At 31.3% G+C, this 21,261-nt stretch overlaps 1 protein-coding gene across 4 annotated transcripts in view; it reads left to right on the top strand.

Annotated features, from left to right (window-relative positions):
- Positions 1 to 21,261, top strand: part of LOC143248537 (uncharacterized) — a 211,190-nt gene that overhangs the window by 49,266 nt on the left and 140,663 nt on the right. For 3 of the 4 annotated variants that reach the window (XM_076496963.1, XM_076496962.1, XM_076496961.1), the window contains exons 14-19: positions 527 to 687; positions 1,641 to 1,706; positions 4,803 to 4,982; positions 6,246 to 6,318; positions 9,258 to 9,437; positions 15,420 to 15,593. In XM_076496963.1, coding sequence (XP_076353078.1) covers positions 527 to 687; positions 1,641 to 1,706; positions 4,803 to 4,982; positions 6,246 to 6,318; positions 9,258 to 9,437; positions 15,420 to 15,593 — 834 coding nt within the window. The remainder of the gene's footprint in view (positions 1 to 526; positions 688 to 1,640; positions 1,707 to 4,802; positions 4,983 to 6,245; positions 6,319 to 9,257; positions 9,438 to 15,419; positions 15,594 to 21,261) is intronic. The other variant, XM_076496964.1, reaches the window with a different exon arrangement.

The raw sequence follows: 21,261 nt of genomic DNA, 5'->3' as shown, positions 1-21,261 counted from the left end.
TAATAATCGAATGAAGGTTTAAAGTATATTTCTTCAAATAAAATGAACAAGTAAAAATATAATAACCATTAATATAATATTAGGTTGAGGAATAATTCGTGAGCGTTTTTAAATAATTTCATTCAAGCATTACATGCAAGACTATACAATACTTCAATGCATGAACACATTACACCCAAAACATTTATTATGATACTTTATTTCATGTAATACCTAGGTATATAGTATGCATTGTTTTGAACGAAATTGCAAGAAATTAAATGCGAAAAGCAGATGGTGTCGAAAATGCTCGATTTTGTCCACTTGACAGTCCATTTAATGAGCTGAAAATGAAAGCAAAAATTAAAGACATATGAAAATCAAACACACCATCTATTAGAGCAAAAAATTATCTACCAAATGACATGAAATATTTTGCGAAAGCATTTCATTTATGAATATATTTTTTTAACTTGATAAAACGCTCACGAATTATTCCTCAACCCAATATATATAACCATTTAATAATTTTTTTGTCTTATTTTAGTAGGGTTCTTTTCCCGGTTACTTACCAGACTGGGTAACTGGTCGTGCAGACAAAGATGGAGAAGATTACCACAGTTAGTAACCAATCAGGCTCGAATTGCTGTCGACCCCGAACATGACTTGCTAGTGGAAAATGCTTCGTTCGTTCACGCGGAAATTATGGTGAATTATATACCATACACTACACCTTCCTATACTAAAGAGCCCGGCATGGCTAGGTGGATAAGGTGCTCCACTCGTAATCCGAGGGTGCGAGTTCGAATCCCCGTCACACCAAACATGGTCGCCCTTTCAGCAGTGGGGGACGTTATAAAGTGACAGTCAATCCCACTATTCTTTGGTAAAAGAATAGCTCAAGAGTTGGCGGTGGACGGTGATGACTAGCTGCCTTCCCTCTAGTCTTACACTAGCTGCCTAGCCCCGTCTGAGTCATTATAACGGCCTCACGCCTGCAGAATTAGGAACGGCTAGCGCAGACTAGGCTAACCCAACTGGCCATGCCAAACTCAAACCCAATCGATATTAGAGATACATGTGTTGTTTTTCTTTCAGAGTTATAAGTCCTAATATCATTTAGGAATCTCCTAATAATTACTCAACATATAATTCTTGCCAAAAAACATTAAATATTGAAACTTTTATGTATTTAAAATAAAATCCAATTTAATTTTTTTTTTTCCGGTGAAAAATGTTGCTTCTCTTAACTTACTAATGGAAGAAGCAATAAGTTAGGTCTAAGTGATTTGTTGAATACTCTTGAACATTTCTTTCCACATACGACCTCTAAACTGTTAGATCTTGCGAAGTACTTCTAAGAACTTGGATATGACAAACAAAAACGTGTATTATTATTTAAGCTGACAACGTTTTGCTCGTGATTTTTTCCCAGACTTAAAAGAAGAATATGTGTTAATAACACGCAAATAATCAAATATAGACACACTTAGAGCACATCATTTGTTATCCATTACAGTTCACATTAAAAATTGAGGTCCAAGGAGAGATTTATATATATATATACATTTATATAACTAAAATCATTTAACGTGTTAAAAGTTGAAACTTGAGGTTAGTATTTAACTGAGTGCTCTTTTTTTTTTTTCTTTTTCTTGTAGGTAGTTTTAACCAGAGTTAATCAGAACGGGAATTTCAAGTCACCATCAGTGCAAGCGTGTGAAAAAGTGAGATACTGAGTCTAAGCCTAAACTTAGTATATTATTATAATACATCTAATACAATGTTTGCTCGAATATTTCATCTTTACCCTAAATGTAATGTCCAATGAAAACAATATGTTGTTGTTTTTTAATAGAAGAAATAAACCAACTTTTGTTGGTGAAAAATGTTTGATGCGCACGAGTGAAACTTAAATTATTTCAAGATATTAAAAACAAAATAAATAATGTTTTAACATCACACCTTCCAACCTTGAACCTACAAATAAGCCTAGGCTAAACACAGCTTTCGTAACTTCTCCTAGTGTCTAGTTTAACACCGAAAGCTAGTTTTTGTTTATTAGTTTTAGGCGACAAACTTTCACCAAGATCTGAACATAAACGGGAAATGAACAAAGAAAGAACTTTGTTCGTGGGTCGTGGGTTAGAAACCCGACACCAACCATGTGGTGATAACGTGGCGTTTAGTCCCATAGTGCATTGGTACATATTTGGTTACGAGTACTGCAGACCGGTTGCTCTCCGCGCGGTTGACAGGCAGCTCGAAACCTTGGTTTCGCCAAACCATACAGGCAAGACTAGTGAGAGACAGTAACATTTTTTTTTTTAAATTTGGAACATTTTGTAAGTAGGGAAATCACCAACTGTTGCTTCGATGTATTCTTTAGCCATGTTATTGCTGGTTATCAACGTATTCGTGAGGTGGTAAAACAGAATATAAATAAAAAATATAAATTATACGAGCGACATCTGGCGCTCAAATATATTTTTCGTTTCAAAAAACGTACATTGTATGTCCTAACATCATCGATGATGGCCAGTTGGTTATCAAATTGCAAAGTCTCTCTTTATCCTTAAAATCGAGAGTCAGCTGTACATAAATTAGTGACTCATCCCGATATTCGATAAAGGAAAAAATCAAATAAATGTTAAAATCCAACAATAATTTGATGTTAAGAGTTTTTAAACTTTTGTATTTATTTTCCCACATTTTGCAAATAATTTTTCATTCGTAAACAAGTTCTTTCTTCGTTCATTTCCCGTTCGTGTCCAGATCTTGGTGAAAGTTTGTCGCCTGAAACTAATAAACAAAAATTAGTTTTCAGTATTAAACTAGACACTGGGAGAATTTACGAAAGTTGTGTTTAATTTAGTCTTAGTTGTAGGTTCAAGGTTAGAAGATGTAATGTTAAGCGTTGTGGACAGTCATGATACGGTTCCTGTTGAAGTTTAAATGATAAGAAATAGAGGTCGCCCCAGAATTTCAGAATCCAATCAAAAGAGGCCCAAAACAAAACAAAAACTACGAAGCAACAGGATCAATAAGATAAGAGTACTTTGCTCTTTCCTTTGTGATCACTTTCGTTGTCTTAGATCATTCAGTAATAAAAGTACTCGATACGATTGGTCAGATCCAATGGAAGCCATAAACAATAGATGAAGACCATTTTTTGTTTTTTCTTCTCAATGCTTCTAATAGATACAATGAACATGACGTAAATGTTCCCGAGCAAAAGTAGCGTTATTTTGGTGAGACTTTTCGTTTAACCTAAAAACAACATGTCGGAAATTTTACTGCATTTTTCGAAGTAGGGTATCGAACCCTAGACTGACATAAAGCTTTCTACGTGAAATTGGTCCAGCGGAGTTTATCTTCTACAAAGTTGCCACTAAAACGATGTTATTTTATGTACGATGGACCGAAGATTTTATGGATAAGATAAATTAATTAAGTAAAATGGTGCATTTCATGAGGAGATCGTTTCTAGTATTATACTGTTTTTAATAACAACCAAGATGGGCCCGGCACGGCCAAGTGTGTTAAGGCGTTCGACTCCCGGTCGCACCAAACATGCTCGCCCTTTCAGCGGTGGGGGCGTTATAATGTAACGAGCAATCCCATTATTCGTTGGTAAAAGAGTACCCTAAGAGTTGGTGGTGGGTGGTGATGACCAGCTGCCTTCCCTCTAGTCTTACACTGCTAAATTAGGGACGGCTAGTGCAGATAGCCCTCGAGTAGCTTTGCGCGAAATTCAAATCAAACTTACTACTTTATGGAACATCTAACAAACGTTACAATCTCATTTAAATTTGTGTGCTAGTCTATTGTACATTTAAAACGTAATAAATGGGTTCTTATTTTATTTCATAGCTCTTTCGATTAGTTTTCTTTCTACCCAAAATATTAGAACTTAACCATCTCTAAAAGGCGGGGCTGAATATTTAGCGTGCTAGTCTGTAAATCCGGGAATTCAAAGCGCAGATAGCCTTCGTGTAGCTTTGCACGAAAATTTAAAATAAACAAACAAACACATTGTTAATCCGAGGTTGAATGTTTGATATTTTCTACCTAAATAAAACAGCATGAGTTTTATTCCTGTTGAGAGTATTTTAATGTAATTTTTCTTAGATTATTCTTAATTAAAATCCTTGTTTTATTTTCTGTCGCGCCCCCGGTGGAGTCAGAGGTAACTATTTAGGCATGAGTTTTATACATCTTGAGGGTATTTTAATGTAATTTTTCTCAGATTATTCTTAATTAAAATCCTTGTTTATTTTCTGTCGCGCCCCCCGGTGGAGTCAGAGGTAACTATTTAGGCATGAGTTTTATTCATTTTGAGGGTATTTTAATGTAATTTTTCTCAGATTATTCTTAATTAAAATTTTTGTTTATTTTCTGTCGCGCCCCCCGGTGGAGTCAGAGGTAACTATTCAGGCATGAGTTTTATTCATCTTGAGGGTATTTTAATGTAATTTTTCTCAGATTATTCTTAATTAAAATTTTTGTTTATTTTCTGTCGCGCTCCCGGTGGAGTTAGAGGTAACTATTCAGGCTTACATAATCTTTGTGTCACGTACAACAGTGGGTTAACAGTAAGGTGACTGATTTACAATGCTAAAATAAGGTGTTCTATTTTCAGCTGTTAATATAATGCAAATATCTCATTATGTAGATCTGCGCTAATACAACAATTTCTAGTCAGTGAAATTTTCTCATTTTGTTATTCATAATTTTTGTGTTGATGGTAAAGCTTGAACAATGATCTGTAGCACAATACTTAGATTATTAAATAAACTAAAATAAAAAAAAAACCGTTCCAGGTACGCCATCTTCTGGAAACTGAACTCGAGGCATTACGTAATAGCTGGTACAAACGCTTGTCTTATCGTCTTTGTGTCTCTTGTCCTTGTAGAAAGGTTTGCGTGCAACATGGTATTCCAGGATGTGCCGGCCCTTCATGTGTCCATTTGCTTCTGCTCAGTGATTGCCTGGCGCAAAAGGTAAACAGATCTTTGTCTGTTGACCCAGTAATGTCTGCACACACACATATTGAAGTAAACCATTAAGAGGTAACAAAACATTTACCCTCATTCATGAATTATAACAGTCGCCGTTGTGTTGCTAGTGTAAAAGCTGATTTTGGGACATTAACCTATGATCTACCTCTGTTTTAAATGAGATGGTTGATACAACACCGAATTCTGATCTATCACTGTTTTAAATGAGATGGTTGATACAACACCGAATTCTGATCTATCACTGTTTTAAACGAGGTTGTTGATACAACACTGAACTCAGATATTCTATCGTTATAACTGAGACCTTTGAGACATTTGCCTCTGATATTTCATTGTTGTAACTGAGAAATGTGAGACACTTATGATATTTCATTGTTGTAACTGAGAAATGTGAGACACTTATGATATTTCATTGTTGTAGCTGAGAAATGTGAGACACTTATGATATTTCATTGTTGTAACTGAGAAATGTGAGACACTTATGATATTTCATTGTTGTAGCTGAGAAATGTCAGACACTTATGATGTTTCATTGTTGTAACTGAGAAATGTGAGACACTTATGATATTTCATTGTTGTAACTGAGAAATGTGAGACACTTATGATATGTCATCGTTGTAACTGAGAAATGTGAGACAGTTATGATGTTTCATTGTTGTAACTGAGAAATGTGAGACACTTATGATATTTCATTGTTGTAGCTGAGAAATGTGAGACACTTATGATATTTCATTGTTGTAGCTGAGAAATGTGAGACACTTATGATATTTCATTGTTGTAACTGAGAAATGTGAGACACTTATGATATTTCATTGTTGTAACTGAGAAATGTGAAACACTTACTTATGATATTTAACTTTATAACTAAGACTTTTGATACATTTGCCCGTGATATTTCGTCTTTTAACTAACAGATTGGAGATAATTACCTACAATACATTACAGTCACAAATGGTTCTGTTAACTTAGAAACTGTTGAGGTGGTGATGTTTTACCATAAAATAAGAAAGCTTTCTGTTACTCACTAACATGTATATATTAAATGTATTTTAATAACTTTAACATTAATTTTTTAATGATAATGTCACGGGAATAAATGTTGCTTTAAATAGTTAAAAATGTGATAAGTAAATATATAACGTTTTATGGGTAATCTCTATAAATGTAGGTATCTTAGATTGTACAACTTAGTAAAGAACTTAGTGATTTTATAACGTGTTGGTTTCTTACTTTCGTTATCTGCAGACTGTACAATGTGAGTACAGGATCGTAGAGACTGATTTCATCCGAAAACATTTTCCATTTTCTTCCTTAAACGGTAGGTTATTACTTTATTATAATTATAGCAAACGCTTGTTTAACAAATGATTTATATCTAAGGGAAATGAAAACTTCATTAATTCATTTATCTTATTCTAAAAACAATACATTCCTAAAGGGAAAGGCTAACCTCACCTGGTGTTGAAATACATCAGGTATATATGAATATGGATTTTTAATCTAGTTTGAATGATGAAAACAAGTTCTTGTCATACGATATCGTCAAAACTAGAGTTGAGAAACGATTCCTTAACAAACCGAATTTGATAACGCATCATCTTAAGGGCATTTTGTAGTGAATGTCAGTATAAGTTTGTTTGGATCAAATGATAAATTACTTACAAAACAATTTCAACTTAGGTTTGTTTAAAACAGTTTGATAGCTTTAAGTATAAATAAACGTTTGCAATAGTACGATCACAACAATGACGAAAACTGTGTATCATGTAACAACCACTAGAGTTGAGAAACGATTCCTTAGCAAACCGAATTTGATAACGCATCATCTTAAGGGCATTTTGTAGTGAATGTCAGTATAAGTTTGTTTGGATCAAATGATAAATTACTTACAAAACAATTTCAACTTAGGTTTGTTTAAAAACAGTTTGATAGCTTTAAGTATAAATAAACGTTTGCAATAGTGACGAGCAAATAACAATAATAATTATAAATAATCACAACAATGACGAAAACTGTGTATCATGTAACAACCACAAATATATAGAAACATTTACAACAATGACCAAAACTGTGTATCATGTAACAACCACAAATATATAGAAACCTTTACAACAATGACGAAAACTGTGTATCATGTAACAACCACAAATATATAGAAACCTTTACAACAATGACGAAAACTGTGTATCATGTAACAACCACAAATATATAGAAACCTTTACAACAATGACGAAAACTGTGTATCATGTAACTACCACAAATATATAGAAACCTTTACAACAATGACGAAAACTGTGTATCATGTAACAACCACAAATATATAGAAACCTTTACAACAATGACGAAAACTGTGTATCATGTAACAACCACAAATATATAAAAACCTTTACAACAATGACGAAAACTGTGTAACACGTAATAACCACAAATATATAGAAACCATTATAACAATGACGAAAACTGTGTCATGTAACAACCACAAATATATAAAAACCTTTACAACAATGACGAAAACTGTGTATCATGTAACAACCACAAATATATAGAAACCTTTACAACAATGACGAAAACTGTGTATCATGTAACAACCACAAATATATAGAAACCTTTACAACAATGACGAAAACTGTGCAGCACATTTTAATCACAAATATAAACAACCACTACAATAATGATGAAAACTGTGTAACACGTAATAACCACATATATAAACAAACCATTACAACAATAACGAAAACTGTGTAACATGTAATAACCACAAAATATAAACAACCATTACAACAGTGACGAAAACAGTACATCACGTAAAAAACCACAAACGTAAACAAACCATAACAACAAAAGCGTAAACTGTGCAGCAGTTAAAAAATCACAAGTATAAAAATCAGATACAACAATGACGAAAGATGTTCTGCTTGATAATTTGAACTTAACTTTAAAGTTTCTTACCTTGTTGAAGTGGGAAGTGTTCTGATACAATTTAATGTTTGTTTTATCTGCAAGTAAATTATTGTGTTCTGTCAATACAAAAGAAGATTCCAGAATGTCCATTCATATGAAAGCATCTTTAACTGGTCTTAAGTACCAAAACCCGTACTGTGGTTTGCTGGAAACTACAGTTTTAAGAAATATCATATCTCATTGGTCTTGCTGTATAGGCTATAAAGATTGCTTCTTAAAGGGACTTTATACAAACTTATAAAAACCGTATAATCCGAGTGCTTTCGAATGGTGGTCCTTTCTTCTGCAGATGCAAACTGAGAACGATGATGTAATCAACTCAGTGATATATAAACGGATTTGAGTGACTTCAGAAAGGCCATTTGGTGTTTCAGGAAATGCCTAGAATAGTTTCCAGTGTACTGTTTATTGTAAGTATCTCAATGTAGTCGGCGAAGAGAGTTACGTAAAAAGAAAAGGTGTTAGGGAATGGGCTAAAGAAATAATTTTTGTGACAGGTATGAGACCAATGATTGGAGATCACTGATTCTAGGATCTAGATTGATTCCACAAGGTTGGACTGTGTTTGGATTAGAGCTACAAATAAGTTTCTTTTATACCTCTACCAACTTTAGTTTTGAATCCTGTTTCTATGCCGATGATATTAACATCATTGATGGTTAAAGTTAGCCATTGCACCGGAAATAAGACACAACAAACAGAATATGGAACAATATGCTAAAAATTTCCTGGAAAATCAGATGACCTTCATGATGGTCACTCAGTTCCCTTTCTCTTTCAGTTAATCACACCACTATTCACAGTTTGCCCCTGATGAAGAGAGGTCCACCTTTAGTAGGTGCTTGGGACTATTCACAGTTTGCCCCTGATGAAGAGAGGTCCACCTTAGAGGTCCACCTTTAGTAGGTGCTTGGGTGAGAGGTATTTTATCATGTTGTATCAGGGTTTCTTGAACCTACATGTTTTTCTGACATGATAAAGGAACTTTATATATTATTAGGTGTAAACTATATAGATAATAATGATTTTGTACTATTGTTAAAATTTGAAAGTATTACAATAAAGGAAACAACCACCTAGAAGCTCTTCTTAGTTTTATGTTTTTTAACAAAACATTCACAGTCTGCACCCACTCTGCATTCCACGGTTTTCATGTCTTTGAATCTAAGAAATAACATTAGATTAACCAACTTCAAATATGTATTGACTTTCGCTTTTAGTTTATATATTTTTTGTATATTATTTAACAAGTAGACACGAACTTAGATTTATATCCTCACGTTGGTGTTACTTTAGACTGTGGAACTTCAAGCTACACAGACCTCCACCATCTTTCTTTTACAAACAGACTAAAAAAGTCTTGCTGGGAACCTTATGACCCTTATATGGAAGAGCCAAGCTGGGTCAAGGTCGCTTCTAGTTCTCTAAATCATATTAACGCAGGAAACGATTGGCTGGTTTTAGCCAAACGTCTAGGTAAGACCAAAATAACGATTGGTGCATTTTAACCAAACATTTAGGCTGGACTAAAACACTGTTTTTTAAAGTACGTTTACTTTATTTATAATAAAGGAAGCTTATATATGTACATTTTATATTTATGTGTGTACATATATGTTTACCAAAGTACAGTTATTTTGTATTTCTTAGTGTTTATTATTTTCTCTTATTTATTTTGAAAGTAACTTCAGGCAGTTTATTGAGAGCCGCTGAATTTTTGTATCATTTGTAATTTTTCCGAACTCACAAACTGTTCACAAAAACAACAGTGGTTTATTTAGAGACAACTTTGGCAGGGTGGGTTGTTATGACATTGAACTGTATTTATGAGATACATTAGTTACTGGTTTCTAGAAATACTTAACGAAAGTCTCAGCACATAGACAAACGTATTGTCTTTCTTGAAAGTTATTCTATCTGTAGACGACTCAACATTAATGGCTGTGACAGGTAGTTAGCCAGATAAGAAATGATAGCCAGAGAGTATAATATTGACATTAAAGTACAATCTACATTTTTATTTGGAAAGAAGCCAGGTCAACTGTTATCCAAGTATATCGATATTGGCACTTTAGGAAACACGTGTACAGCTGAACTCAGGGTTAGCAAAAGCTGTTATATTTGTAAGACGAATAGACAACTTTCCACTTGCTTGCAGGAACATTTGAAATCTCCATCTCAGGTTTTTGAACACATGTCTACGAAAATCCTTTCTCAGCAGAGAAGACAAGAATAAGAGACAAAATATAAAATAAGCCATTTTAATTAAAAAAAGAACATTTTCTCAACAAATTCAAGGGTGTTCATTTACATCTATTCCAATTTCTTTATCATAGAACATATTTAAATACTTAGGACTAAAAGCTCTATTCACTTTTGCAGTTCATGTGTGTGTGGGTTTTTCTTATAGCTAAGCCACATCCGGCTATCTGCTGAGTTCACTTGCAGTTCATTGATAAATTACTGTTTACAATTGGTCAGTATTGTATCAATACTGTGCTTGTAGTATTACTGCTGTTATATATTCTTACGGGATTATTATTTTTTTAAATTAAATTCCGTTAGCCTAATTTCTTGTGTGCCACCAGATGACGTCAGGTAAGCCTGATGAAACGTTGTAAATAAAATAAAGTTTTACTTGTAAAACAGATAAAAAGTTGTGTTAAGGTGAGGATTAGTTGTGGGAGAAGTGAAGGTGAGGGACAATGTAAAGGATAACACTGCGAGGGATACAAGTTTGAAAAGCTATGAAACAGGTGATGTGTAATTTGTAAAAGTTTGAAGAGCTAATAAGAGAGAAGGAAACATTTTCATAAGGAGAAGATGTATGTACCAGATGTATGTAGTAGATGTATGTACGAAATGTATGTATGTACTAGATGTATGTAGTAGATGTATGCAGTAGATGTATGTACTAGATGTATGTACTACATGTATGTACCAGATGTATGTACTACATGTATGTAGTAGATGTATGTACCAGATGTATGTAGTAGATGTATGTAGTAGATGTATGTAGTAGATGTATGTACTAGATGTATGTAGAAGATGTGTATGTACTAGATGTATGTAGTAGATGTATGTAGTACATGTATGTACTAGATGTATGTAGTAGATGTATGTAGTAGATGTATGTAGATGTACATGTATGTACTAGATGTATGTAGTAGATGTATGTAGTAGATGTGTAGATGTATGTAGATGTATGTAGTAGATGTATGTACTAGAGTAGATGTATGTAGATGTATGTAGAGAGTATGTAGTAGATGTATGTAGTACATGTATGTAGATGTATGTACTAGATGTATGTAGTAGATGTATGTACTATGTATGTATGTAGTAGTAGATGTATGTAGTAGATGTATGTAGTAGATGTATGTACTATGTATGTACTAGATGTATGTATGTACTAGATGTATGTAGTAGATGTATGTACTAGATGTATGTACTAGATGTATGTAGTAGATGTATGTAGTAGATGTATGTACTAGATGTATGTAGTAGATGTATGTACCAGATGTATGTAGTAGATGTGTAGATGTATGTACTTAGATGTATGTAGTAGATGTATGTACTAGATGTATGTAGTAGATGTATGTAGTAGATGTATGTAGTAGATGTATGTAGTAGATGTATGTGTAGATGTATGTAGTACATGATGTATGTAGTAGATGTATGTAGTAGATGTATGTAGTAGATGTATGTACTAGATGTATGTAGATGTATGTAGATGTATGTACTAGATGTATGTACCAGATGTATGTATGTATGTAGTAGTAGATGTATGTACTAGATGTATGATGTATGTAGATGTATGTATAGATGTATGTACTAGATGTATGTACTAGATGTATGTAGTAGATGTATGTAGTAGATGTATGTATGATGTATGTACTAGATGTATGTAGTAGATGTAGTATGTATGTAGTACATGTATGTACTAGATGTATGTAGTAGATGTATGTAGATGTGATGTATGTATGTAGTAGTAGATGTATGTACTAGATGTATGTATGTAGTACATGTATGTACTAGATGTATGTAGTAGATGTATGTAGAAGATGTATGTAGTACATGTATGTACTAGATGTATGTAGTAGATGTATGTAGTACATGTATGTAGTAGATGTATGTACTAGATGTATGTACTTGATGTATGTAGTACATGTATGTACCAGATGTATGTAGTAGATGTATGTACTACATGTATGTAGTAGATGTATGTACTAGATGTATGTAGTAGATGTATGTACGTGATGTATGTAGAAGATGTATGTAGTACATGTATGTACTAGATGTATGTAGTAGATGTATGTACTAGATGTATGTAGTAGATGTATGTAGATGTATGTACTAGATGTATGTAGTAGATGTATGTAGTAGATGAATGTAGTAGATGTATGTAGTAGATGTATATGTACATGTAGTAGATGTGTACTAGATGTATGTAGTAGATGTATGTACTAGATGTATGTAGTAGATGTATGTACTAGATGTATATAGTAAGATGTATGTACTAGATGTATGTAGTAGATGTATGTATGTACTAGATGTATGTACTAGATGTATGTAGTAGATGTATGTACCAGATGTATGTACTACATGTATGTACCAGATGTATGTACTACATGTATGTACCAGATGTATGTGGTAGATGTATGTACGAAATGTATGTAGTAGATGTATGTACTAGATGTATGTAGTAGATGTATGTACGAAATGTATGTAGTAGATGTATGTACGAAATGTATGTAGTAGATGTATGTGTAGTAGATGTATGTAGAAATGTATGTAGTAGATGTATGTGTAGAAATGTATGTAATAATAGATGTATGTACTAGATGTATGTAGTAGATAATGTATGTAGATGTATGTACTAGATGTATGTACTAGATGTATGTACTAGATGATGTATGTAGTACATGTATGTACTAGATGTATGTACTAGATGTATGTACTTGATGTATGTAGTAGATGTATGTACTAGATGTATGTAGTAGATGTATGTACTTGATGTATGTAGTAGATGTATGTACTAGATGTATGTAGTAGATGTATGTACTTGATGTATGTAGAAGATGTATGTAGTACATGTATGTACTAGATGTATGTAGTAGATGTATGTACTAGATGTATGTAGTAGATGTATGTACCCTAGATGTATGTAGTAGATGTATGTGTATGTATGTACTAGATGTATGTACTAGATGTATGTACTAGATGTATGTACTTGATGTATGTAGAAGATGTATGTAGTAGATGTATGTACTAGATGTATGTAGTAGATGTATGTACTAGATGTATGTAGTAGATGTATGTAGTAGATGTATGTACCAGATGTATGTACTAGATGTATGTAGTAGATGTATGTACCAGATGTATGTAGTAGATGTATGTACTAGATGTATGTAGTAGATGTATGTACTAGATGTATGTAGTAGATGTATGTAGTAGATGTATGTACCAGATGTATGTAGTAGATGTATGTACTAGATGTATGTAGTAGATGTATGTACTAGATGTATGTAGTAGATGTATGTAGTAGATGTATGTACTAGATGTATGTAGTAGATGTATGTACTAGATGTATGTACGAAATGTATGTAGTAGATGTATGTATTAGATGTATGTACGAAATGTATGTAGTAGATGTATGTAGTAGATGTATGTATTAGATGTATGTACGAAATGTATGTAGTAGATGTATGTAGTAGATGTATGTACTAGATGTATGTAGTAGATGTATGTACGAAATGTATGTAGTAGATGTATGTAGAAGATGTATGTACTAGATTTATGTAGTAGATGTATGTACTAGATGTATGTACGAAATGTATGTAGTAGATGTATGTACGAAATGTATGTAGTAGATGTATGTAGTAGATGTATGTACGAAATGTATGTAGTAGATGTATGTACTAGATGTATGTACGAAATGTATGTAGTAGATGTATGTACTAGATGTATGTAGAAGATGTATGTACTAGATGTATGTAGTAGATGTATGTACTAGATGTATGTAGTAGATGTATGTACTAGATGTATGTACGAGATGTATGCAGTAGATGTATGTATGTAGATAATGTACCCGAAATGTATGTAGTAGATGTATGTAGATGTAGTAGTAGTAGATGTATGTATGTACTAGATGTATGTACTAGATGTATGTACGAAATGTATGTACTAGATGTATGTACTAGATGTATGTACGAAATGTATGTAGTAGATGTATGTACGAGATGTATGCAGTAGATGTATGTACTAGATGTATGTAGTAGATGTATGTACTAGATGTATGTAGTAGATGTATGTACGAAATGTATGTAGTAGATGTATGTACTAGATGTATGTACTAGATGTATGTAGTAGATGTATGTAGTAGATGTATGTACCAGATGTATGTAGTAGATGTATGTACCAGATGTATGTAGTAGATGTTACGTCTCCTGATGTTAATGTCACACACGAACATATTAAAACTATAAAACATTATCTTCAGTAAAGATAAAATGCATAATAACAAAACTATGTTTACCAAAAACAATGTTACACGATGTCTGTGCTAAACTAAAATAACATTTTGTATTATAAATATAATATTATCTGATTGTGATTACTGCTTCTAATGAAATATATACATAGTTAGAAAACATTAAAGACAAACATCTTTATCTGAAATTAATATATTCCTCTTTTCTTTCCTTGGAAACAAATCTCACATCAATTTTTCTGATTTTTTTATTTAAAAAAAAACGGGATAAGCGAAGTTCTAAACAACCTTTATCTAACAATGAGAATACATACTAATGTGTATATGTTTAGCTACGTGGTTACCTGCTAATAAAAGTATATCTGATAATACACAACTTAACATTATACTAAAAAAATACCAGAAATTCATTTTAAAATTATCCATAATTTCTCACACACCTCTCAGAATGAAGCTGTCATGTTCACCAAAAAATTAAAAGAGAAATTAGCTTATTACTAAACCAAGCTAGAATGTCAAACAAAAAATTTGCTTTAATTTTCACACCAAAATAGATCGCATAAACTGTTTAATTAAATAACAGAAACCAGGCTGTTTCTACTTAAACGTCTTAAAATAATCTCAGTCTAAATCAGTTTTTAAACGTTTGAAAATATTCGTCACTGCGAGCCAATTTTAAACATTTGAAACCAATCGTCATTGCGAACAGTTTTAAACATATGAAACCAATCGTCATTGTGAATGAGTTTTTAAACATTGGAACCAACTGTCAGTGTGAAACAGGTTTTTAGATGTCTAAACTAATTCTTTAATCCAAATCTCAGATATTTTAAAGCAAGTTTCATTTAACAGTGTTCTTCTATCACATCAGATATCTCTACAATATTATGTCACTTGTTTTCATAAAAAAGTAAGTTCATTTGATAAGACTCTAGGTAGTGTTAATTAAGATAACTTCCCGATTTCAGGTTACAACGAACGAGAAACTACCATATTTCAAGATGAAGTTAACCCTAGTCTAGCTATGATTCGTGATTGGCTGAGGAGTAACGGCAGAACTCGTCACTGTGTGGACCTCCTGGTCTCCTGTTTAGGTCAGATGGGACGAGAAGACATTTGTGAAAGTATCAAGTCCACACTAGGTGAAGCTTATTTTTTATGAGTTCTTTCTCTTTAAAATATTATTAAAATATATGCAACATAATAGTGTTTGTTTTGGTGTTTTTTTAATTTCGCGCAAAGCTACTTGAGAGCTATCTGCACTAGCCGTCCCTAATTTAGTAGTGTAAAACTAGAGGGAAGGTAATTAGTCATCACCACCCACCACCAACTCTTGGGTTATACTTTTTACCAACGAATAGTGAGATTCGGGACATAACAATTTATTTAACACATTAAATATTTTCATTTGCTTTTGTTCTGAAGACTTTGTACAGCCTTGAAAGCAGATACAGTCGTTAAAGAAATGATTTTGTATTTTTTGTCTGCTTTTTTCTTTCTTACATTTGATTTTACATTCGAAAAAAGAATTTCTGAGAAATATATATGTATATATTTTCACATGTTTTGAATTGAATTGGAAAAAATAATAACATTGTATTCCATAGAATCTACTTTTAATTTGCAGTGTAATTAGAACCTATAATTGCGTGGTAACATTGTATTCTATAGAATCTACTTGTAGTACATAGTATAGTTCCTTTAATTTTATGATAACACTATATTCTCTGGAATCTACTTATAGTACATAGTATAGTTCCTTTAATTGTGTGATAACACTATATTCTATGGAATCTACTTGTAGTACACAGTATAGTTCCTTTAATTTTGTGATAACACTATATTCTCTAGAAATTACTTGTAGTACACAGTATAGTTCCTTTAATTTTGTGATAACACTATATTCTCTAGAATCTACTTGTAGTACATAGTATAGTTCCTTTAATTTTGTGATAACACTATATTCTCTAGAATCTACTTGTAGTACACAGTATAGTTCCTTTAATTTTATGATAACACTATATTCTCTAGAATCTACTTGTAGTACATAGTATAGTTCCTTTAATTTTGTGATAACACTATATTCTCTAGAATCTACTTGTAGTACACAGTATAGTTCCTTTAATTTTGTGATAACACTATATTCTCTAGAATCTACTTGTAGTACATAGTATAGTTCCTTTAATTTTGTGATAACACTATATTCTCTAGAATCTACTTGTAGTACATAGTATAGTTCCTTTAATTTTGTGATAACACTATATTCTCTAGAATCTACTTGTAGTATACAGTATAGTTCCTTTAATTGTGTGATAACACTATATTCTCTAGAATCTACTTGTAGTACATAGTATAGTTCCTTTAATTTTGTGATAACACTATATTCTCTAGAATCTACTTGTAGTATACAGTATAGTTCCTTTAATTTTGTGATAACACTATATTCTCTAGAATCTACTTGTAGTATACAGTATAGTTCCTTTAATTGTGTAATAACACTATATTCTCTAGAATCTACTTGTAGTACACAGTATAGTTCCTTTAATTTTATGATAACACTATATTCTCTAGAATCTACTTGTAGTATACAGTATAGTTCCTTTAATTTTATGATAACACTATATTCTCTAGAATCTACTTGTAGTATACAGTATAGTTCCTTTAATTTTGTGATAACACTATATTCTCTAGAATCTACTTGTAGTATACAGTATAGTTCCTTTAATTTTGTGATAACACTATATTCTCTAGAACCTACTTGTAGTATACAGTATAGTTCCTTTAATTTTGTGATAACACTATATTCTCTAGAATCTACTTGTAGTATACAGTATAGTTCCTTTAATTTTGTGATAACACTATATTCTCTAGAATCTACTTGTAGTATACAGTATAGTTCCTTTAATTTTATGATAACACTATATTCTCTAGAATCTACTTGTAGTACACAGTATAGTTCCTTTAATTTTGTGATAACACTATATTCTCTAGAATCTACTTGTAGTACACAGTATAGTTCCTTTAATTTTATGATAACACTATATTCTCTAGAATCTACTTGTAGTACATAGTATAGTTCCTTTAATTTTGTGATAACACTATATTCTCTAGAATCTACTTGTAGAATCCTTTAATTTTACTTCTCTAGAATCTACTTGTAGTACATAGTATAGTTCCTTTAATTTTATGATAACACTATATTCTCTAGAATCTACTTGTAGTACATAGTATAGTTCCTTTAATTTTATGATAACACTATATTCTCTAGAATCTACTTGTAGTACATAGTATAGTTCCTTTAATTTTGTGATAACACTATATTCTCTAGAATCTACTTGTAGTACATAGTATAGTTCCTTTAATTTTGTGATAACACTATATTCTCTAGAATCTACTTGTAGTACACAGTATAGTTCCTTTAATTTTGTGATAACACTATATTCTCTAGAATCTACTTGTAGTACATAGTATAGTTCCTTTAATTTTGTGATAACACTATATTCTCTAGAATCTACTTGTAGTACACAGTATAGTTCCTTTAATTTTGTGATAACACTATATTCTCTAGAATCTACTTGTAGTACATAGTATAGTTCCTTTAATTTTGTGATAACACTATATTCTCTAGAATCTACTTGTAGTACACAGTATAGTTCCTTTAATTTTGTGATAACACTATATTCTCTAGAATCTACTTGTAGTACATAGTATAGTTCCTTTAATTTTGTGATAACACTATATTCTCTAGAATCTACTTGTAGTACACAGTATAGTTCCTTTAATTTTGTGATAACACTATATTCTCTAGAATCTACTTGTAGTACATAGTATAGTTCCTTTAATTTTGTGATAACACTATATTCTCTAGAATCTACTTGTAGTACACAGTATAGTTCCTTTAATTTTGTGATAACACTATATTCTCTAGAATCTACTTGTAGTACATAGTATAGTTCCTTTAATTTTGTGATAACACTATATTCTCTAGAATCTACTTGTAGTACATAGTATAGTTCCTTTAATTTTGTGATAACACTATATTCTCTAGAATCTACTTGTAGTATACAGTATAGTTCCTGATTATATTCTCTAGAATCTACTTGTAGTATACAGTATGTGATAACACTATATTCTCTAGAATCTACTTGTAGTACACAGTATAGTTCCTTTAATTTTGTGATAACACTATATTCTCTAGAATCTACTTGTAGTATACAGTATAGTTCCTTTAATTTTGTGATAACACTATATTCTCTAGAATCTACTTGTAGTACACAGTATAGTTCCTTTAATTTTGTGATAACACTATATTCTCTAGAATCTACTTGTAGTACACAGTATAGTTCCTTTAATTTTGTGATAACACTATATTCTCTAGAATCTACTTGTAGTATACAGTATAGTTCCTTTAATTGTGTGATAACACTATATTCTCTAGAATCTACTTGTAGTACACAGTATAGTTCCTTTAATTTTGTGATAACACTATATTCTCTAGAATCTACTTGTAGTATACAGTATAGTTCCTTTAATTTTGTGATAACACTATATTCTCTAGAATCTACTTGTAGTATACAGTATAGTTCCTTTAATTTTGTGATAACACTATATTCTCTAGAATCTACTTGTAGTATACAGTATAGTTCCTTTAATTTTGTGATAACACTATATTCTCTAGAATCTACTTGTAGTATACAGTATAGTTCCTTTAATTTTGTGATAACACTATATTCTCTAGAATCTACTTGTAGTACATAGTATAGTTCCTTTAATTTTGTGATAACACTATATTCTCTAGAATCTACTTGTAGTACATAGTATAGTTCCTTTAATTTTGTGATAACACTATATTCTCTAGAATCTACTTGTAGTACATAGTATAGTTCCTTTAATTTTGTGATAACACTATATTCTCTAGAATCTACTTGTAGTACATAGTATAGTTCCTTTAATTTTGTGATAACACTATATTCTCTAGAATCTACTTGTAGTACATAGTATAGTTCCTTTAATTTTATGATAACACTATATTCTCTAGAATCTACTTGTAGTACATAGTATAGTTCCTTTAATTTTGTGATAACACTATATTCTCTAGAATCTACTTGTAGTACATAGTATAGTTCCTTTAATTTTGTGATAACACTATATTCTCTAGAATCTACTTGTAGTACACAGTATAGTTCCTTTAATTTTGTGATAACACTATATTCTCTAGAATCTACTTGTAGTACATAGTATAGTTCCTTTAATTTTGTGATAACACTATATTCTCTAGAATCTACTTGTAGTACATAGTATAGTTCCTTTAATTTTGTGATAACACTATATTCTCTAGAATCTACTTGTAGTACACAGTATAGTTCCTTTAATTTTGTGATAACACTATATTCTCTAGAATCTACTTGTAGTACATAGTATAGTTCCTTTAATTTTGTGATAACACTATATTCTCTAGAATCTACTTGTAGTACACAGTATAGTTCCTTTAATTTTGTGATAACACTATATTCTCTAGAATCTACTTGTAGTACATAGTATAGTTCCTTTAATTTTGTGATAACACTATATTCTCTAGAATCTACTTGTAGTACACAGTATAGTTCCTTTAATTTTGTGATAACACTATATTCTCTAGAATCTACTTGTAGTACATAGTATAGTTCCTTTAATTTTGTGATAACACTATATTCTCTAGAATCTACTTGTAGTACATAGTATAGTTCCTTTAATTTTGTGATAACACTATATTCTCTAGAATCTACTTGTAGTATACAGTATAGTTCCTTTAATTTTGTGATAACACTATATTCTCTAGAATCTACTTGTAGTATACAGTATAGTTCCTTTAATTTTGTGATAACACTATATTCTCTAGAATCTACTTGTAGTACATAGTATAGTTCCTTTAATTTTGTGATAACACTATATTCTCTAGAATCTACTTGTAGTACATAGTATAGTTCCTTTAATTTTGTGATAACACTATATTCTCTAGAATCTACTTGTAGTACACAGTATAGTTCCTTTAATTTTGTGATAACACTATATTCTCTAGAATCTACTTGTAGTACACAGTATAGTTCCTTTAATTTTGTGATAACACTATATTCTCTAGAATCTACTTGTAGTACACAGTATAGTTCCTTTAATTGTGTGATAACACTATATTCTCTAGAATCTACTTGTAGTATACAGTATAGTTCCTTTAATTTTGTGATAACACTATATTCTCTAGAATCTACTTGTAGTATACAGTATAGTTCCTTTAATTTTGTGATAACACTATATTCTCTAGAATCTACTTGTAGTATACAGTATAGTTCCTTTAATTTTGTGATAACACTATATTCTCTAGAATCTACTTGTAGTACACAGTATAGTTCCTTTAATTTTGTGATAACACTATATTCTCTAGAATCTACTTGTAGTATACAGTATAGTTCCTTTAATTTTGTGATAACACTATATTCTCTAGAATCTACTTGTAGTATACAGTATAGTTCCTTTAATTTTGTGATAACACTATATTCTCTAGAATCTACTTGTAGTACATAGTATAGTTCCTTTAATTTTGTGATAACACTATATTCTCTAGAATCTACTTGTAGTACACAGTATAGTTCCTTTAATTTTGTGATAACACTATATTCTCTAGAATCTACTTGTAGTACATAGTATAGTTCCTTTAATTTTGTGATAACACTATATTCTCTAGAATCTACTTGTAGTACATAGTATAGTTCCTTTAATTTTGTGATAACACTATATTCTCTAGAATCTACTTGTAGTACATAGTATAGTTCCTTT

Source organism: Tachypleus tridentatus, chromosome 4, assembly GCF_004210375.1.
Source record: "Tachypleus tridentatus isolate NWPU-2018 chromosome 4, ASM421037v1, whole genome shotgun sequence".
NCBI classification, from domain to species: domain Eukaryota; kingdom Metazoa; phylum Arthropoda; class Merostomata; order Xiphosura; family Limulidae; genus Tachypleus; species Tachypleus tridentatus.
This window is presented reverse-complemented; position numbering and strand designations above follow the sequence as displayed.